We start from the raw sequence: 21,804 nt of genomic DNA, 5'->3' as shown, positions 1-21,804 counted from the left end.
AAGATGCCAGCCACAGATGCAGACGAAACGTTAGGAGCTAAAATCACCTTACCACAGCCACACAGCTTGGAAAACCCACAACAGTTTGCATCCTCATATTTTTGTTTCTGTTCAAAAAGAGTTAGACTACAATATTCATTAAAATAACGTAAAGAGATGCTACAGTTTTGTGGTTTGGATACACACCATTTGGTAGAGAAGAGACTCTAATTTAGAACTGCTGGGCAGCACTAAAAGAAAACCACATCATAAGACTGTTAATGTACACCTTATCGTTTCTCTCTACTCAAGGGAGAGGGCAGTTTTAGTGTCTGGGTTAGCACCTTCTCCTAGTTTGGAAGACTTGAGATCATCAGTGGGAAGGACTGTCTTGATTTTCCCAAACCATCCCTGTCTGGTTTCAGAGCAAGTTCTTTCCATCACACCTGGCAATTGGCTTTTTAAATTTATATTCTTATTTATCATTTCTTTTTTCCCATGCCTTCCTCCTCTTTCCTGATTTAGGATTACTTCATGAGGGGGGGTTGTGACAACTTTTTTTCCTACTGAGGGATGCACACAGCCTTCTAAAAGTTTTTGGGATTTATGTTTATTTTGAACTATAAACTTTCTCTTCAGTTTCCAGATGTTATGCAGGTAGTGAGTGTTTAGGCTTTGGGTTCCCTGCTGTGAGGTAAGTTTTGTGGTGCACAGGAAGATTATTGAGATCATTGAGGCTGGATTAATATGTAAACAACTAAGAAGATTTATTTGTTTGCTGGTTGGCTTTAAGGGAACAAACCAGCAGCACAAGTCTCCAGGTAGATAAAGTAGAAATCTGGCTGTGGCACAAAATTTTAAATTGGTTATGGCTTCAGAGAGTAGTTAGACATTTCTACAATGCTTTCAGACACAAACAGACTTTTACTTAGTAGCCACTAGGTTGGATCCTCTCTCACACACAGGATTATACCCACACCAGCCTGCCTTTCTCCCAGAGTCTAAATTGTACAAGGTCTAGTCATCACCAGAGGCAGGCTTAACAATTAATCATTCATTTTTCCCAGAGATAAAGTTAAACCGCTGTGCCACTCTACCAGGAAGGGCTAACATTCATTCTATGTGCTCTTTTTCCTGAGCCAGACCTGAGCTGTCCTTCTGTCCGCTGAGGCAGAGAATAACTCTCCCTTCTTCATTCCCTCTAATATATCATTCCCTTATCAAATGTGATTGGATGCTGGAGCAGCACTCCTAGACTCATCTGAGTGGTGGATTTTTCCTTAAATGGGAGGACAACCTCCTGTCCACCACAGGTTCTTTTTGTAAACCAGACTTAACTGGTTTCAACTGGCTGGCCCACTCTATCAGCTAGAGAGAAAATGAATTTTACTGGTAGCAAGCAGTGCCCTTCAACTTTTCTTCTCCCTTCAACAGATGAGATCGGGAAGGATGAGCTAACATCAGCACTACTAGGATAATGGCTAGTGATAGTAATTATCTGTTTGCAGCATACTCTGCAATTTTTCCAAGTTCTCTCCAACAAGCTGGCTCAGTATTATCATGCTTAGATCCCTTCTCTCAATTGTTGTTCTATATTGTTAACCTGTTTTATTTAGCACTGTATTTTGCTCTTGTTTCTCCTCTGGTATTCTTGGCAAATGTGCAAGAGTTTCAAGATAAAAGTAAGATCTTACGGATTGTCTTTCTCATTCATATTAATGTAGATTCAGGAAAAGAAACACAGTGGTGGAATCATTGTCCAGTTTAGTTTCAAAACAAACTGTAGATCAGATGAGTGAAGGTAAGAAAACCACAGAATGAATTGTAATTTCTGTAATGCATATTCATAGATTGTTTGGTCATGTGGCAGTATGAAATGGCACTAGTGGCATCGTAATTAGAATGTTAGACTAGGATCTGGCAATTCCAGGTTCGAATTCTTTCTCTGCCATGGAAGCTTGCTGGTTGACCTTGGACCAGTCACAGACTCTCAGCCTAACCTGCCTCACAGGTTGTTGGGAAAATAAATGGAGGACAAAAGAATAATGAAAGCCTCTTTGTGTCCCCATTGGGGAGAAAGGGTATAAGTGAAGTAAATCTAACGACACTACTGTAATTTTTGGCATGTGTGCTGGGCGGGGTGGGGAGGGGGGAAGTGTTTGCTTGTAAAGGTAGTGATATGCTGGCAGAGGGCAGAAATGCAAGTTTTACTTGGCCAGAAATGCTGGGAGTGTTTCAGGCTGCCTTTGGCCCCAACTTGGCAGCCTCATGGGTCCAGAAGGTGATGACAGTGCTGCCAGCCCCAGTGGCGCTGCCAGCACTCCAGGGCTTATCTTAGTTGCATGGGAAATGGAACATGCTCTACAAAGCAGAGTAGTGCACTTCTGTTGTCATGCATCCTTCTGGTCTAGGGTCTCAGGATCTAAAAGGCTACAAAATTTAAAATTCTGTGCTGTAGTATGTCATCTGCTCTTAATATTGAGATTAAATTAGCACTATCCATTAATTGTTAATTTAGTGCCTGGCTGTGAGATCTCCAAGGAATCCCATGTATGCCCCTTTGGATTCCATCAGGGAAGGGGGAAAAATAATGGAAAGCACCTTGCTTGGATTTATTTTTGTTTCCCCCAGAAGCCTGTCAGTGTAGCTTTAAATTATCCAGTAGTCTAGCAGCTGGTGTATTTGACTGTTGCTCTTTAATGATTCTGTTGGCTGCAGAAGTACTGTCTATGATAATTAGTCTTATTGTAATTCAATATTTAACAGTGCAACCTTTTACGTATTTGCAAATATTTCAAAGTTTTGGTTAGACTATATAATGGTTGTTTTTTCTGGTGTGTTAAAAAGGATCTTTTTGTAAAACATAAATGGTATGCTTCTCTCTTATACTTGTAGACTTCATGTTTTTTGTATTTTAATATAAAGGCCCTTCATATTGGGTTCACTTTTTTAGTTGTAAGAGTTGCCAAAAGAAAAACTGTTCCAGTCTTTATAATTAGTCTACTATATTACATTGGAAACAAAAGGTGTTTTTGGAACCTTGAGACTCCAGAGCTGTCGTGCAGGGCAGAGGGCCGTGTCCCCTGGCCTGGGCGCCGTGGCGGAAGGTCAGAAGGACGGTAAGGCGTTTGGGCGACGGCACAGCTGCGCCATCTTCCCCGCCCCTACTGGGACCGTTCATGCAAACGGTCCTGGGAGGTGCGTCGGCGTCAACACCCCCCCTGAGCGTGACCGTGCAGAAACGGCCAGTGTTATAGGTGCCACAAGATTTCTTTCTGTTCCTGATGCAGCAGACTAAAATAACTTGCCCCACTGGAATATGTTGCATCAGTTGCTTAGTATTGTTCCTGGTTCTCTAAGTGAGTGATGATTTGCCCAAACACTTAGTTCTATGTTGATTTAAACAACTAGCAAATAAACTTTACTTGTTTAGTATAGTCAATTAGAGTCTCCAGTACAAATTTTATTTCCACTACAAACAAAGCCTCAGTTTCCTGTATGTAATAAATAGTAATAATTCAGGCCTACTTTATAGATTGTTCTAGTGGCTCTCAACCTTTAATCCAGTACAGACCACCAAGTACATAGCATTATCACTGAATGCCACAAATAAAAACATAAAAACATAAAAGCAATGTTGTATAGATATATTTATCTTTTATACATATTATTCAAAAACGTCAGGCATAATTTAGTGAGACCTTTATGCCAGGTGACTTTAATGTTAGTGTTGATACCTATTTGCACAGCTCTTTAATTTGCACAGTTCTTTAAAGCCAGCTCTGTAATGTTAGGGTTGATACTTATTTGCACAGGCTATTTTCTTAACGGCCTGGATGGGGGAATCTAGGTCTGCTCACTCTTCTAGCTATCAGAACCCTTTGCAAGTGAGGAAAAGGACTGTACTGCCTAAAATCTCAAAGGCCTCCAGAGTTCTAATTGTAGCCCAAGATTTGTACATTTCTATGTTGCGGTAAGTCAAATGAGAATTTACTAAGTTGTTTTAAGTTTTACTGTAGTGATACATATGAAGAACTGTGATAATTAATTGGAGGTAACAGTAACACATTCTCAGCCTCGATCCTGACAAGTATTTGGATGGGAGACCTCCAAGAAATACCAGGGGCACGATGCAGAGGGAGGCAATGGCAAACCACCTCTGAATGTTTATTGACTTGAAAACCCTAGCTAGTTGTGACTTGAAGACAAAATTAATTCAGTTTATTTCAATATAAAACCAGCTTTAAAACCCAGTCAGATACAATATTAGCATCAGCAAATGGATTTGAAGGTGTCATAATCCAGCCTTGTTTAAGAGTTAACCATCTGCTTATTTATTCTTCTAACCCTCATACAAAATTTTGCAACATTACATATTATTTCTGAAGAAAGATCAGAGAGGAGGCAGGTGGAAAACCACTCTAATCCTCCTGTGGAGTTTGCCAACACTGGGGAGATATATTGTGAACAAATATTATTATAGTAGGAGTAGTGCAATAGTACTTGCTCTATAGTCTCAACCTTTCCCATTTGGCAGGGGCACACATTGAGGAATACAGAAGTATCTGCCTTACAATAAGGCTGAGGGGCACGACATTGAAGTGCCAAATACCAAATATTCTTGGGTATTTAGGGACTTCTAATCTCAGCAAGAAAGGGTTTCTGGAAAGGTTGTGACAGGATGCTGCTCCATTCAGACCCTATCAGACTGAAGGGCCAGGTCCCAAATCTGTTGCTAAAGTGTTTCTTTGACTTTCTGAAGGCCTAGATGTAACCTGTCTGAAGTGATGAAACTGTATTCTTGCAGTTTCCTTTAAACAGTTTTCAGCCAATTGTGTGATAGTTATCTCAAAGAATAAGAAGTGTTAGTCCCTGGGAGGTTAGTTTTAACTAGTAAGCGGTTGCTTGAATTCAGGTGTGTGCCTTGAGTAAGACCATCCCTGCTTCCATCCTGAGTTTCGATTTACATCCCCCTTTCTCTCCTGTAAGGAGACTCAAAGGGACTTACAAACTTCTTTCCCTTCCTCTCCCCACAGCATATACCTTGTGAGGTAGATGGGCCTGAGAAAGTTCTGAATGAACTGTGACTAGCCCACAGTCACCCAGCAGGAATGTAGGTGTGTCAAAGCAGATCTGATTCACCAGATAAGACTTCTCTGCTCATGTGGAGGAGTGCAGAATCCAACCCAGTTCTCCAGATTAGAGTCCACCTGCTTTTTACCACTACACCACGCTGGCTCTCATTTGGTGTGCATTGAGGGACTCTAAATATTGATTGTTAAAACGTGGGTTGCACTTCTTCCAGGGGGTGAAGATTTTTGGAAAGGCAGAGCTGGAAGCCATACATTGAGCAACCAGCTTTCCCTGGAAAACCTAAATTACTGTGAGGGTTTAGGAAGCCACTTTTCTAAAGAAAAATCTCAGGATGGCTGAGATCATTCTATGGGCATTCTTAGCCCCTGGAATAGCTCAGTCTCTCCACAACTCAGTCAACTGGAAAACCACACCTAAATATGTAAAGTATTTAACTTGTATTTTATCATTTCCTGGAATCTGTGGCAAAACACACACACAACAATAATGGACCATTAACATAAATAATATAAGCAACTGAATATGATAAAAATGTAAATTAGATAAATGTGTTCAGGAAACAACTATTTAATACCATTCTTTTATACTTTAAATATAATAATTGTTATATTAGGGATTCCTAAAGGGGGCAGTACTGCCCCCTGGGGGCAGTGGAAACATCAAGGGGGCAGTGAGGAATTTTGTGACAGTAGGGAGGCAGTAGGGAGCAGGGATTCCAGGGTCAACTGGCAGAAAAAAGGTCTTGCCATGTGGTGACTTGTGAGTTTTAAAGCACTCTCCAGGGTGGGATGGTCAGGAGCCAAGGCAAAGAGCTCCATCACCACTGCTTTGCAAGGCAAGAGTTGTTAAAAGGAAAAACAGCAGCACTCTCCTTGTCATCAAGCCCTGGGGAGGGGCAGGGTAGCCAAGGCAAACAGCTCCATCCTTATTGCTTTGCAAGGCAAGATTTTTAAAAAGGGAAAGCAGTAGCACTCTCCTCGTTGTTGTTTTGAATTTTCAGTAGACTGTTCATATGTGTGTTGGGGGGGGGGGGGGCGCACTAGGGATGTGTCCTGGAAACTAAGGGGTTGTAGTCTGAAAAAGTTTGGGAACCACTGTGTTACATCATATGGTTTTTTTCTGTAACAGAGGAAATGCATGCAGAAATCTGTTATGCTGAGTGCTTACTACAGAAAGCGGCACTGACATTTGTTCAGGTAATATAGTCTTCACACCTCAGTAATATATGTGCATATGTGATTGGAATACACTGTAACCCACTATTTATTTTGTTCAAATAAGAATGATGCAACTTAGTAAGGATGCAATTTATGTGCTGCTATAAAATGTGTCCAGACAAAATGTTTTTCATTTTTAAAATGTTGTTGTACCATGTGCATCCCATATTATGCCTATTCCAGGCACTGGTCCCATGATGCCCTGTGTCCAGTTTCTGATATATCCACAGCTGTCCTAGCCTGCTGTCCTAGCCTTTTCTTCATTGTCGCATGCTACTCAGGAAGACTGACAAGGGTGGGAACAGTCTTCTCTGTTTCTCCATGTCTTATCACTTATACAAAATAATTCCTGGTTCCTTAAAAAAATCCAGAATGCATGAGCATGTTCTCTTGAAGACAACTCTCTTTTTCCCCATAAGCAGAAGCAGCAATGATGGTAGAGAAAAGTGTTCCAGTACACTGTAACAGAATATGTTCTGTCATTCTGGTTTTTATAGTTTTCTCTTTTGTCCTTATAATGTCTACCACTACTAACATAATTATGAGGAAGATAATTTCCTGACAAAAGTACAGTATTTTGCAAATATCAGTGTGTGAGTTTGCCATTATGTTGCTAAACTATGTAGTGATTTTGAAGTATGCTTGGCTTCTTGCTCTGGATTTTGAAGTGTTTAATACATTTGTTTTGTATTTGCAAATTTTGCCATCTATTTCTTTCATCTGATATTGTTAAACAAAGGAGGTCTCTTGGCTTGAAACTGTGGCCATTTACCTTTACCTGTACAGTAAGGTTTATACTACACCCTGCAGACAGAAGCCACTGCTTTATGGTTATTTCCATGAAAGGACCTTTACCATAGTAACCATAATATTAATTATAAACAGTTTTTGACAAGATACTTTGGGCAAATCTTATTTTCAGATTCCTCATTGAGAACATATGAAAATACAGATGTGATTTAGACTGTATGTGTGGACAGAGGCGGAGTTACCAGTGGGTGGGGTGTGTGCATTGCATTGGGCGCATGGCTGGGGGACCCAGAACTCACCCCCCCCCCGTCCCCCACACTTATCTTAGTTCAGCCTGAAAGTGCAGGCTGGAAAAGCGGCCTGTTCACTTGAGACTGAAAACGGCCTGGTGGGAACTACACTTCCCAGGAGACCTTGCAAGCCCCAAGGAGAGCCCTGCAGGAGAGAAAGGGGGGATAGAAATCCAAATTCTTCTCCTCCTCCTCCTCCTCCTCCTCCTCCTCCTCCTCAAGTGAACAGGCTGTTTTTTCCAGCCTGCACTTTCAGGCTGAACTAAGGGGGGGGGTGCTGAAACCGCAGAGTGCACACCAGGCACAGTATGGCCCAGTTACTCCTATGTGTGTGGGAGCTAGCAGCTGTCTCTGCAATTGTAGCTACTGGGAAAAAGTGCAGCTATGGTTGTTCAAACAACTACTGGTTCACTTTATGTAAAAGCCCAGTTAATCTTACCTTTTCCCTGTGGTTGTTTATCTCTGTGAAGTCATGTAGAGGCTCCAAAGATTACCTACATGTGCAGGGATAGCAATATTTTTGTGATTCAGTTTTTATGGTATGTTTTTAAGTTGTTTTATCATTGTTGTTCACCGCCCTGAGCCCCTAGGGGGAGGGCGGTTTAGAAATTAAATAAATAAATAAAATAACAGAAATAGACAGCAAAAATGAAGAATAAATAGGCTAATACTAAGAGTAGGTAAAACATAATGTGATGGCAAGCTCACCAGTTGTCATTTGCCAAAATATTTTTATGTATCTTGATACCTAAACTGGCTGAACAGGCTAGCTAGAAACTCGGGCATCCTACCACTTGGCATCAATTGAAAAGTGAAGCAAGTGCCAGTATTGATATGATTGAACTGGCAGTTGGGCTTCAGGCTAGTCCACCTTCGTTCTTATCTTGGATATCCTTAATAAATCATTAAGTAATATGAGTACAGATGCCATTGTTTAGCGTTCCATTTCTTCAAAGTTAATTTGTTTCTTTGTGATAAAATATGAATATAATTGGACACAATGGCCAGTATCCAATAAGAGCTGTGGGTGGTGTTGAGCTCATGAAATTGGATTTTTTTCTACTTTCTTCTCCTGTATTTCATTGGTGTCCTATTCCACAATCCTATTCCAGTGGAAGTGTTCTTCTTATGGTAGAAAATAGCCATTGGATACAAACTGCGAACTAAAAAAGACTTCATTTATAATTTGGGGCAAATTATTGTAATTACTATTCTTCTCTTTACAATTCCTTGCCAATGATAACCTGGACTTGGTTATTGTGCGTAGTAGACTTATCTTCATTGGCATATATAGAAAAAAACTGAAACTGCCCTGTGTGAGGATAACATGCACATTTTAAGCAAAAGGTCACTGTAGCTACATGTATTTATTATATGGTAAATACACTGACCCAGAGGATGCAGTTCAGGGTGGCGACCTTGGTATCTCCAGAGCGGGACTGGCTTCAACAAGCCTTTCCAGCATGGCCAATTGGCCATGCTGGAAGGGGCTGATGGGAATTGCAGTCCATAACATCTGGAGTGCCAAAGGTTCGCCACCACGGGTCTAGCCCAACCTTGTCAGATCTTAGAAACTAATAGGAGGGCACTTTAAAAAGTCCTATGTCAGTGCAACCACCTCTGAAGTCTCTTGCTTTGAAAACCCTGTTGGGTTGCCATAAGTTGGCTGAGGATGGAAGTTTTCACCACCAAGATCTTTTTTGACACTTATACCACCATCTAGTGGTATATCTGGTATTTCAACTCAGCTTGATATATGTGCTTTTTCTGTTAAGATATCTTCTTGATTACAAGTAACTTACTCATTCTCATATTCATTTCATTTACAAGAATATTATTTTTCAAATTAAGTCCAGTGTTTACACTTCTTTTGGACAATTACGTTGTAATATGATCTTTGCAACTACATAGCTTGATTTGATTTTTTTTTTCAAATTCATTTTTTCCAGGATGAAAATATGATCAACTTCATAAAGGGTGGCCTCAAAATTAGAACAAGTTATCAAATATACAAGTAAGTCCTCAGAATGAATGCTGCCCTGGGACTATTTGAGGTTGGACATCAGGATGGTGCTCCCGTAGAGGAAACAGGAATGAGAGAATTAGTGTCTTTTATTGAATTTGTCTAGGAATGAAGGAATAGAAGTTGAGTAGTGTGAAGGATACTAGTATGTTTGTATTATTTTTGGGTTGTGCATGAGACAGTATTCAAAATAATACCAGAGAAGAGTGATTCTCAAACTGTGGGTGCAGTCCAAATGTGGGTTGCAGACAACTTGCTGGTGGGGTGCTGGATGGGCAGTTCATCCAAAGGCCAGGTGCCCAACCACAGCCATGCCTGGCCACTGCTCCCAAAGAAGCTTCCCAGCGGTGTGGGGAGGGAGAACAAGTGAAAAAGCCCTCATCACTGCCAAGAAGCCTCTATGGAGCTCAATAGACTTACGCCACCCAAAAGGGTGGCATAAGTCTGAATTCCTGGCCACTGACATAATGCTGCAAATGGCCAGGAAGGAGATGATTAAAATCATCTCTTCCCTGGCCATGCCACTGGCCCACCCTCACTTTGCCAGCAGCGGCAGGGGCACTGGGACACTGGTGCTGCATCCAGTGCCGTGTCCCAGTGCCGGGGGGGGGGTGGCAGCCGGACGCCGACGGAATCGCCCCTCCACGTGGGTAAGTGCCAGGGGAGGGCAAATCTCCTGGCACAGCTGCGCAACACTTCCACTGGCGGATCCACACACACACACCCCATCTGGATGGGGCTTTCAGACCCCTGAGCTGGGAGAGAAGATTCTGACCCTCCTTACTCTTTGTTTCAGTGATTTATTGAACGATTTGAATACACAATAAAAACCACATTCATATGTCAGCCAGGATAAATATATTATTTGAGGCAGGTGATGGTATCTGATTCTTAGAGGGGAGTGGAAGAGATAATAGCTTAGTATCTTAGACAACATTCAGAGAAAGTTCGGCAGACAAATGAAAGGTGAAGAGTAAAAGCAGTTGGAGCTGATCAGAGAAGGTCTGGTGTCTAAGGCATCTTGCTCATCCCTATTGTATAAGCTCTTGCAATGTTATAAAATTAGGCAAGCCTGTACTAGTTGGCTCTGAAAGAAAATTTAATTGCTCTTCTTCTGGCAATAGCATCCTTTGGTGAAATAAATGTTGAGAAACCCAGTTTCTCCTTGCAAGACATAGGCATCTTATGTATACAGCCTATGGACTGTCAATGTCACCATTCGCTAGCCTGCTAGCTTTGAGGTTATAGTTCACTTCAGTAGGTTTGGCTCCTATAAATGTCAGAGCCTGGAGAAATAGTTAGGAGTGGCAGCCGAGTGCTATAAGGACTCCAGAGCCTAAGAGTGGTGCTATGTTAATCTTGCTGGTACAAGCTTTTAAATAAGCCCATTAGTTAGACATTTGTAAAGCAGTTTCCAAATCAGCAACTTGCCACATAATTGTTTAAATTTCTAACTTGCCTTTTCTCAACAAAGTCAGGCTCAGGGCGGTTACAACATAATTAAAATTAAGCCTTCAATATGAATAGCATTGCTTCTGTATTTGAAATGGGAGGTACATTGCTTGGATACTAAGCAAAACAAGTAGAGTTGTGCTGCAGGAAGTACATTTCCCCTCTAACTCTCTCATGGCAGCCTTCTTTAACCACACCCACCAATCATGGTTTTGGGGTTGGTAGACCTGGGGAAACAGTATAAATGGGGGGAATGGGCATCTGCAGCAGGAGCAAGAAATAAGCAAAAATCATTCTTCTTGCACAATGCCATTCCAGGAATAGAAGGAACAACATCATAGGATCCAAACATTAGGAATAACGACTCTACTAGGCCCCCCCCCCCCCCGTATTTTTTGAGTTTTTTAATCTTAGCTCTTACTCTCTCTCTCCCCAAACTGTTCCGGCTGTTATCCTTATTTAACTACTGACTGTGCCCTTTAATCTATCCTCTCCCAACTCCTGATTGCAAGATCCCTACCATTTTCAGATCTCTACAATCCAGAGTCCACCTATTCCCTTTTTTTCTGCTCATATCACATTCAGACATAGAATCAGTTTTCCAACTTTTTTGGTCTCTTTCCTCCAAACCATGCTTTAACCTTTTACAATCTGACTGCTGCCCTCCACCCAGGTCTCTTTGCCAAATCCTTATGTCCCTGTTTGTTTATCTTCAGATTGTGCTGCCTTTGAGTCTATTGCTCTGTTAAATTCATGTCCCCATGACCTTATTTTAGCTGGTACTTGTCCCACCTGCCTATTCTCTCAAAGTTTCAACATTTGCTTTGGGGTGTCTCAGAGATCTCTATGTGTGATCTTCTGCTATTCTGACTTGTGCTATGTACTGTCCTTAAATTACCTGATCAAATACCACGAGTTTTATTACCACCTGTACGCTAATAGCACCCAGATGAATTTCTTCTCTCCAGGCTTCCACTGCTTGTATATTTTCTGTATCCACTGCTTGTATATTGTCTGTATCACACTGTTATCCTGGATAAGGCATGAAGCCTTGCGGTTTTTCACTTCTTCCCACACAACACTGCAAAAATGTGTTTCTTATTATCCATCCCAACAGCAAAAATATGGTTCACATTCTGCTCTTTTCCTTCCTTGACTGTTGCTAAAGTTTCCTCTCTTACCTTCTGCTCTGTTATTTCAATCCCGAATTCTGTTGCCAAAATCATCTACTTCTTTCAGCATCCTTCCTTAATTGATACATTGTTTCCTGTTTGGTTCTGTGCCCAGCACAAACTCATTATTTTCATTAAAGACCTCAGTTTCCTTCCCTTTTACCACTCTGCCCTTATACTCTGTTTCAGTCCTATTAATTCAGCTCTCCTTGGTTTTCCTAACTTTTAATGACTATTTACAGTAAGCATGAAGCAAATTCTTGGTAGACTAGCTTTTCTTGGAAATCTTGTTAATTTCAATGTATTGTTGAAGGCTTTCACAGCCAGATTCAACTGGTTGTGGTGGGTTTTCCAGGCTGCGTGGTCGTGGTCTGGTAGATCTTGTTCCTAACGTTTCGCCTGCGTTTGTGGCTGGCATATTCAGAGGTGTATCACAGAGGGAAGTCTGTTTCACGCTGTGTCCAGTGAGAAGGGAAAGTTTAGTGGGATATATATTATCCATGTCCCAGGGTGGGGAACCAATCAGTAAGTGTTTGGGTGGAACTTGCTATGCAAAGGTGTGCTTGAGTGCATTGTATTGCGGGTGGGGTTATCAGTCCATTTAGATTTGTAGTTGCATTTGCATTCCCTGCAGTATCAGCAGCAGTATTGGTGAATGCAAATCCTGTGTCTGGGTAGACCCTGCTGTTAGATTGAGAACTAGCTGCACTGACCCACCTTGATCCAGCTTTCTCCAATGATTGTGAGAGCAACCAAAACTGTTTTGGTTTAACTTAACCCTACTGATTTAAAAGAAGAAAAGGAAATCTTGAACAAGCAAAAAATTAGTTTACAACACTCTGAACAATAGATATCAAGCGAGAAATAAGGGTTTCTTGTTATTCCTGAATCTAACATCCATGATGGAAAGAAATCAGTGGGTAGCTAAACATGATGTTACCAGAATGTAATTGTTTCCTCATCATGGCTCAAAATGTAAATCATATTCAGTTTCTATCTTCTATCCTGTAATCCTTCATGGTGTTTCCTCTTACGGGATCTATTCCTATTTAGATCCTTCCCCTCTAACTGCTGGGATTTTCCGGAAGCTTTAGTTTCTCCTCTGGATTCCCTTGATTATATGGCACAGGCATTGTTTGTGTGTGTTTTTTTATCTTACTGCTGGGCTATTATATTGTTTTGATGTGGTTGTAACTTAATTGCCTTGTTAGCTGCCTTAAGTATGGAAATATAAGATAGGGTATAAAATTTTTAAATAACATTCTAAAAGGGCCTTTTCATTCATCCTATGCATCTACCAACATTTCAGTATGTTCTGCCACACCACAGGTTTCCTGTAAGGAAAGATGACAGTTCACCACAATATCATCTCCCATGTATTGTTGAAGGCTGGAATGACTGGAATCAGCTCACTGTTTTCTGGGCTGTGTGACCATGGTTTGATAGTTTTTGCTCCCACATCTATAGCTGTCATCTTCACAGGCATATCACAGTGAGATATGTTTTTCTCTGTGCAGTTTCTGTCTGTAGCACAAACAAAAACTACCAGACCACAGCCACATAGCCCAGAAAACCCACAACAGCAATCCCTTCCTACTTTTTCCAGGACTATGCAATCTCTACAGGAAGTTGGTTTGTGATGGGAAGAAAGAAGTGTTTTTTCTAATCTAGAACAGAATAGAAAGTTCAGTGTGTGGTTGTCTTGGGTTCTCCTCTTGCTAGAAGTCTCTTGTTCGGGATGGGAAGTAGGGGAGAAGAAATAGACCTAAGAAGACTATTGATAAACAAATAAATATTGTTACAACAGCTGTAAACAAGATGGATCTTACAGAAAAATATACCATAATTCACTTTACTGTGAACACATGAAGCTGCCTTATACTGAATCACTGGCCTAACAAGATCAGTATTGGTGGTTTCCACACAGCCCAAATATAGCAGGTTGAGGAAGCTATTTATCCCATTTTTGGGAAGAACTTCGCACAGGGTTTCCCCCCAAAATGGGTTCAGGCCATTTCCCTCAGCCCAGGTTTTACAAAAATCACTAGACTAGCAATCTTTTTGGAGAAACCAAAGGAGTCACACAACCTGGACTGTTTGCAGTTGTTTCCTGGAGGGGTGAAATCTCCAGCGCGAAGACAAACAGAAGAAACCAGGTTCATTAATAACATGTTACACACATTATTAGTGTGCTGTGCAGAAACCACCATTGCCTCCTCTGGCAGTGGCTCTCCAGCGTCTTGGGTAGAGTTCTTTCACATTATGTACTACCTGATCCTTCTTTGCAGAATCCTTCTTTGCAGAATCCAGGGACTGAAGCTGAGATGCTCTGCATCCAAAGCAGATACTCTGGAGTCACGACTTCTCCCCAAACCTTCTGTGGATGAAAATCCAGTAGTTACTTACCAGCAATAGTTTTTAGTTCAGAATGGGTCTTAGGAAGCTAGTTTGTCCAACTCTGTTTATGGATATTCTATAGCAGGGGTCTGCAACCCATGGCTCTGGAGCCGCATGCGGCTTTGGTGCCTTGCACTGTGGCTTCTCATGGCTTGGGTCCTCTCAGTCTCCTTCAGAGAGTCTCCATAAGGGTTAATGGGAAAGAATTCCCCTAGAGAGGCACAGCCTGAGACAGCTATCCCAAGCCACTTCTGGCTTCCCTGTCCCAACTGCTTGGTTGGCTGATGCCGGTGATGACCGGGGGCGGGGAATCCTCTTGATCGACTTATGTATCCTCTTGAACAGGTGAGCAGCAAAGGGTGGGAAATGGGAGGGAGTTGCAGGAGCGCAGATTTTCAGCACAATCCTAACCTCAGTCCGCCCCCTTGAATGGGGGACCCCAGCAGCGCCACCTTGGGTTGCAGACCCCCCAGCAGCCCCACTGAGCTCCAGGGGCTTTCCTGGAGGATGGCAGCCTGGCTGAGTCCTGGTGAGAAATACAGTGTCAGGTTTTAAAGGAGTTATTACTTGCAGCCCTGCAAGGTTGCATTCGTTGGGGCTGTTTGATGGGGAGGTGGGGGTGGATGAGAATTGTTTGCGTCTTCATTGCCAAGGAGGGCAGGAGCGCATGGGGAAAGCCTTGCACGTGGATCTTGGAAGGTTTATTTTAGAGTAAGCCAGTGGAGGGTAAGCTTGTAGATTGTGGAAGGGAGGAAGGCCGGGATCATCCTCAGCCATGGTTGTTGCGGGTTGCCAATTCCCGGTGGGCAAATCCCAGGACATTTGGGGGTAGATTCTCAGAAGCTGTGGCTTTTGGGACCAGGGCGGGGGCCATGCTCAGTGAGGAATATGGCTGTTGAGTCCACCCTCCATGGCAGACATTTTCTCGGGGGGGGGGGTTACCCCCCCGGAAGTTGACAACCCCCCCAAAGGGCACCAATTTTGATCCACCATCCAAGTGGAATTTGAGCGGGTTCTTTGTGGGGGGCATAATCAGTGTCTTTCAACATAAGAAAAGAGAAATGTGTGAAATGGGGGTTCTATTGCTGGTCATTTGAATCATGTACAAAACAACAGGCTTTTTAACCCCCCCTTTTTGCTTTGATGGGTAAAAATGGGCCCCAAAGAAGGGAACTTCTCCCTGCATGAGAATATATGCAGTGTTATTTTCATTTTAGATGTCAAAAAGTATTTGCGGCTCCAAGTGTTTTTTTTCTCGCGAAAACAGGTCCAAATGGCTCTTTGGGTGTTAAAGGCTGCCGACCCCTGTTCTATAGCTATAGCAGATCTGTTCCTCCATTCACTTAAGAGACAATGTTTTCCAAAATCAGGTCAGGTCCAGGATCAGTTGCCTAGGTGATTCCTTCTTTTTTAAAAAAACGATTGTCTTTAGGAGGGTTATATAGCTTCTCATGAATAGGCACATGAGAAACAGCAGAATCATTTATGTGGGTTAACTGCAAGCTTTGCAGTTGTACAAGGTTCACCTTCCTGTTTAAAACCTTCAGGTTGCAGTTTTTTATTTGTGCTACTAGAAATCTAGGTGCCTCTTTTTCACCCCTACAAGTATGAAGATCATTGGGGTTTATGCTTTCAGTGGATGGACAATAGCATTTCTCCTTGGATTAGTCACTCCAGCAAATTTCTGATGTTAATCCCATTAGATACATCAGTAGCATTTAAAGAACTGATATCAACACACTTATCATCAGCATCAGAGCAAAATAGAGGTGTATAAGCCTTGCATGTTACTGAAATTGATCAGGTTTTCACCAAATTGTTGAAGAACGCCAACGAAAACATATTTCCTTACATAGATAGATACTAAAGTATATGAGGCACAAGTTTTTCCCTTGCCCCATTCCTGATCGGAATGCTCAGTTATACAGACTTGCTCAGAAAATTCACTGCTACCTATATGATCAGAAAGGAACTGATATCCTTTTTCTTCCCCTGTTGGACATCATTCTCTTGCCAATTGCTTTTTTTCCTTGGGTCCAGTCCTCAGCAAGACCAACCACACTACAACAAAAATTTGAGGCAACTGATCTCGCTCTTTTTAGGAGTTAACAGCTCTGCCTCTGGCACTCATTCTCAGGGTTTGCAGTATCAGAGGCATTTAGATCATTACTTATCTGGATTTCAGGGCTTGCTCGTTGCTGAAGCGTGGATGTTTTGGAGCTGCTTCTCTCCAAGGTACAAAGGAAGACCGCAGAGAAATAAGGTGTGATGTCATTACCTTCTTTTAGCTTTTCCAGCAAACTCTGAAGCTATAAGGCATGTTGGTGTTCCTTCTCCTGCAGTCTTCTTCACTCTTCCCTCTTTTTCGGATATGCTGCTTGTGGTCCTTCTGTACCTTTCTCTGGGCCTCAGATTTTCTTTGTGCTTATAGCTCTGGTTTTCTGTGTGGATTTTTCCTCAGCATGCGGTGACTTACTCTGATAGTTCCTGTGCCCTCAGATTCTCACGCGTATATCTTACTCTCTTTATACTGCTCAGCTAATTCAGTTCTATTATCCTTCAAGTACTGAACCATCTTTATCTACATTTCCCTGCTTCTGACAATAAAAATGAATTAAATTATTTCCTCACAACTGCATGCGCAACCAGAAAAAAATGCTCCCACAGTGGTTTTTCTTTTTCAAGTTTCAAATTTTTGAGTATATACATTTGGAGTTTACTTGTTATATCCCACAATGACCTTCATGTGTGATTAAGAAGTCAAGACAGACTTCTTGGTTTATATCCCACAATGTTTTATATCCCACAATGACCTTCATGTGTGGTTAAGAAGTCAAGACAGATTTCTTGGTTTAGCTAGGTGAGGAATATACCTAGCTTTCAAAGGTCTCAAGTGATCAGATCTGAATGAAAAGATTTATTTTTCTAGTTTGTTTCTTCACACACTTTTTCTGTGGCTACTACTGGGGAAAGTAAAGTTCTTTTGGTTCACCTTCCCTTAAAACCAAAATTTCCCTTGAAGTAAGCAATTTAGAAAAAATCCTCCTTGTAAAAAAGTTTCATAGCTGCCTTTCAAGCATTGTGGGCATGAGTGTACCCTAATTATGAAAATAAAGAGCAAAGGAACAAAATTACTAGAATTTAACTTTTAACTTGTAGCTCAAAATGTAGAGTGTTGGTAGTCTCAATCTTTTAAAGCTCTGCACATATTTAGATCCAAAACACCAGAAGAACTAACGTCGCCTATATGAACCTGCCCAGTTAACATCTAGGGATGTCCTATGTGCAAAAGTCTACCTTGTTACCAGGGAGGACTCATAACATAGCAAGTCTTTTTTATATATGGTTACCAAGTTGTGGAACTCCCCCTCCACAGAAGTACTGTACATCTGTCCCCTTCATTGTTGGCCTTCTGGTGAAACCATAAAAGGTCTCTGTTCTGGAATATTTAATAGTTATTGTGGTTCATGGTTGATTTGGAATCTTTTTGAAAATGTATACTGTTTTTAATAAATTGTTGCATGACTGGGGATGCTTTTATTCTGGTCTATGCTGCTTTTAATTGCAACTAGGCAATTCAGTTTTGCTGCTTGAATCTTTTGCTTTTTGGGTGAGTTCTCTACTGACTTTTGAAAAATGTACTTTTAAAATATGCTGCTGGTTTCTGATCTTCTTGAAAACCACTTTAGCAGAAAGACTATAAAATTCCAAAATGAATAAATAAAATCCTGTTGGCTACTTGATATTCTACCACAACTCAAGAATGACATTTTTCCTAGGCAGCTATTAATATTTCGGTATTTTCTACCCTTAGCTGGATTTTCATCTAAATTTGAATCAATTAAAACTAACATTGTGGTGAAATCACAGTAGAGTACTGTCAAATATTGGTCATCAGACTGGGTCATCAAACCCAATATCTGTTAGATTCATTGAATAGTCTGAGAACTTGTCAGTTTTTGTTGTGTTATTTTTTTCCAGGCATCTTACTAGACCACAGACTCTGGAGAAAACATTGTCTAAAATGTGCACCTCTATGACGACAAAATTCAGGGAAAGCATGCCTGTGTGTTGTAACAAAGAAACAAAACAAGTTTTGAGCTTTTTGCATGCAAAATGCTGATTTGAATCAGTTTCTAATATTTGTTGTTTCGGTGATGCTGAGGTACATGCCCTCAATCTGTATTATATAGAAATCACTTCAAAATTAATTATTTGTGTGCCAGAAACTATTTTTAAAATGTTGTGACACACAACATTTTAAATGGCTTTTTATCCCCCCCACCTTCTTGAACACAGAAGAGTTAATCTATATACTTATCTGCTATAGAAACCCTTAAAATTAGTGCTTTGTTTTCTGAAGATTTTATGTTTATAGGCTTTAAAGTTTGTTTATAGTTTTTAATTTTTTCAGTAAAGGGTTAGATTTGAAGATCCTTCTGTTCCATTGTCTGTGTTGAAGCACATGTGTATGCTTTTCACAGGATCTGTGCTTGTCAGTTTTGCAGATGTGTGCATTCTCATGGAATTTTGAACTGCCCCCCAAGTCACCAAGAAAATGAGGAGGAACATTCTTCCTTTAATCTTAGGGTTCTGCCTCTTAAAGTTTGAAAGAAGATTGTAAAAGTAAAACTGCTGTATTAAAGATGGAATGAATCCTAATTGAGACTGAGCTGGATTAAGCACTTCTTAAAATAGTTTCACAGCTATATTATACTAAAACTCTGACCATCAAAATTTAATCTCCCCCCCGCAATGTTGTAACTTTTACACAGGCTACTTAAAGGGGGAGGGGTGATGGGATATCATTTCATCAAGAAGCTGTGCATGATTACATTGCTATACCAGATAGAAACAGTAAAATCTTTTTAACCTATCAGTCATGAATCATGGATATTGCCGTTAATCAGATGTCCTGGATGTTCAGCTTACTGCTGTCCTTGGCCCCCTACACAGAGGAATGTCCAGCGCACCATCCATACCCATTGCAACTCCATTGTGACAGCCCCCATGTCTAGGGGGACCCTTCCCCCTCAGCCATCTAGTGTAGCAGTCAGAGAAGAGGACCAGCTGTCCAGGACCCCTTCAGCAAAGCTGGCTCCCTACAACTTGAGATAGGCTCTAGGGCACCCAAAGATGACATTAATGGGTAGCACCAGATAAGAAAATAAGATAAGAAATTTAAAAGGTCTTAATGAACCTAAATACCAGGGATAATACTATAACATTGAAAGAGAGATAACTCACACTGCTCGGGAGCAGAAACACCATGTGTCAGAAGGACACCAGTTGTCAGAGGCATCAAACAGACTGGTTGAAGAGGCAGAAATTATGCTGGTGTGGGTGCCTTAAGACACTGGGTGTAGTGGCTGAGGAAGGGGGAGCTTGCCCTCTCGGCATTGCTGAGCATCCTGAGGAACCAAGTGCCAGATAACAAAGCGTTTACTGTAATAAAGAATATAGTTCAGGATATCACTATTGTTAGGGTAGATGGTATTACACAATGAGTGATGAAATCTTTGAAATAATTGCATTCAATTTATAGTGATGCAGGTATAATTTAAAAATTATTATATTATTGTATATTTTACTTATGTGCTTCCCATCATTACATTTAATTGGAAAACTTTCTCTCTCTCTTCAAATCAAAAGAGAATGTCATCAAGTTCTACAGATGACCCAGGATAGCAAAGGCGCGCATGAAACCTACTTCCAGTTTGAAGGGGGTGTGCAACTAGGAATAGGAGCATTCAATTTGGTATGTGTCTTTGATTCCAAATTGTAGGCCACTATGACACAGTGATTTGCAGCATAAAATATGATTTGTGATGCTATCATTTTAAAAGTAAGACTGATTTGTAATTCTAATTTTGCAGATGCGAATTGTAAAGCTACAATTCCTTTATTTTTAAAAGTAGAATAATTTGGAATTTCTGTGTTTCCACAGAAATTTACAACTTCATTGTATTAAATTTAACTGAACACACTACTAGTTAGCTGAACGGTATACTGAAAGTATTTTGGGGTTTTAAAAATCCAGTGTGGTTTTTCTTTGTTTTGGTGTTCAGTTTATAAGGCTACAAAAATTGATGGATGGTTTGTTTCTCCTTTATTACAGATGTTGTCCCTTTTACCAGGAAGAATCCTTCGGCTTCTAGAATTTATTGGGTTTTCAGGCAATAGGGTATATTATTTTGTGTACATAATCACTAGCCTTTTGAATACAAAGGACTATTTTATAAGCCTTGACAGTCTATTTTAAAGCTAATTCTGTCGCCGAATTAATTATTGTTGCCAATTTGTATATCATTGTTGACAAAGTAAGTTGTGTTCTCAAGAGGTTTTCCTATCAGATCACGGGAGCATCAGTTAAATCACTTTGAGGGCTACTTTTATACTTCTATTTATTCAAGAGAGGGTTGTGCCACTATCTTGTTGCAGTCTTATCTTTATGATTCTATTTTGTCTTATTTAACTCTGTATTTTCTCCCATAGCATTCTCTCTTGTTTAACTCTGCATTTTTACTCTTTTCTCACTAAACACCTCTCTGTTAACCCTTCCTCTATTTCATCATACTGCTTTATCTTTGTTCCATGTTGTACACATGCTTTTTTCTTGGTGTGATCACTACAAATCTGTATTAGCATCTATTTCTCTCCCTCATTTTATTTCCCCATTCATATGTATGTGGTCTTATCTCTCAGTTTCTCCCACCCTGTTTTCTCTCAGTTCTCCTTTTCTTCTCTCTCTTTGCTTTTTGTCTGCCTGCCTTTCATCTCTTCTATTATTGTTTGCTAAGTCTGGCAGAAACCACATGGAAGTTTATCAAACTTCCTGCAGTTCTGATGTTAAGAGAGTCTGTGATGTGGGTGGGCCATGCAGTGTGACTGATTAGTTGCAATAGACTGAATAGTGTGGCGTCCATTTTACACTTTTGTATTCAGAGTAAACAGTTTCACGTAGTGACATGGTATAGATTTTTTATGGGGTGGGTTCGGGGGCATGGCCATGCCTCCCCAAGCCCCACCCCCAGCCTCAGTGCTTATAAAAGCAGCTCTCCGAGGCCAGGGACAGCAGACTCTCCTGCCCTGCACACCCTGCCCCCGCACCGGCTGGGCTCCCAGCCAGCAGCTGGCAGTCCCTTCTGCCCTTCCCTCCGGGCAAAGGCGTCACTAAGGAAAATGGAGCCCGGTGCAAAATCTGAGTTTTGCGCCCTGCCCCCCCATGGACGGCCCTATGATGCTGGAATCCACACCCAAACGGAATAATTTTCAGTGGTGTTTAAACTAGGAAGCCCAAATTCTCCTTTTAAATCCACCTTAAAGAGAGAATCTGGTGTCCCCAGTTAAAACAACATTGAAAGTGATGCTGTTTTGGGGTGGAAATTTCGGTGCTGCTAGCCTTAAAAACTGTGCCCCTTGCAGGCCAA

At 41.1% G+C, this 21,804-nt stretch overlaps 1 protein-coding gene across 6 annotated transcripts in view; it reads left to right on the top strand.

Moving 5' to 3' along the window:
• TTC39B (tetratricopeptide repeat domain 39B) overlaps window positions 1–21,804 on the top strand; it is a 70,010-nt gene that overhangs the window by 26,228 nt on the left and 21,978 nt on the right. For 4 of the 6 annotated variants that reach the window (XM_048503295.1, XM_048503298.1, XM_048503299.1 and 1 more), the window contains 6 exons: window positions 1,704–1,780; window positions 6,202–6,269; window positions 9,280–9,344; window positions 16,560–16,637; window positions 20,027–20,132; window positions 20,493–20,558. In XM_048503295.1, coding sequence (XP_048359252.1) covers window positions 1,704–1,780; window positions 6,202–6,269; window positions 9,280–9,344; window positions 16,560–16,637; window positions 20,027–20,132; window positions 20,493–20,558 — 460 coding nt within the window. The remainder of the gene's footprint in view (window positions 1–1,703; window positions 1,781–6,201; window positions 6,270–9,279; window positions 9,345–16,559; window positions 16,638–20,026; window positions 20,133–20,492; window positions 20,559–21,804) is intronic. The other 2 variants (XM_048503296.1, XM_048503300.1) reach the window with 2 other exon arrangements.

The sequence above is a fragment of the Sphaerodactylus townsendi genome, linkage group LG07 (genome assembly GCF_021028975.2).
Source record: "Sphaerodactylus townsendi isolate TG3544 linkage group LG07, MPM_Stown_v2.3, whole genome shotgun sequence".
NCBI classification, from domain to species: Eukaryota; Metazoa; Chordata; class Lepidosauria; order Squamata; family Sphaerodactylidae; genus Sphaerodactylus; species Sphaerodactylus townsendi.
This window is presented reverse-complemented; position numbering and strand designations above follow the sequence as displayed.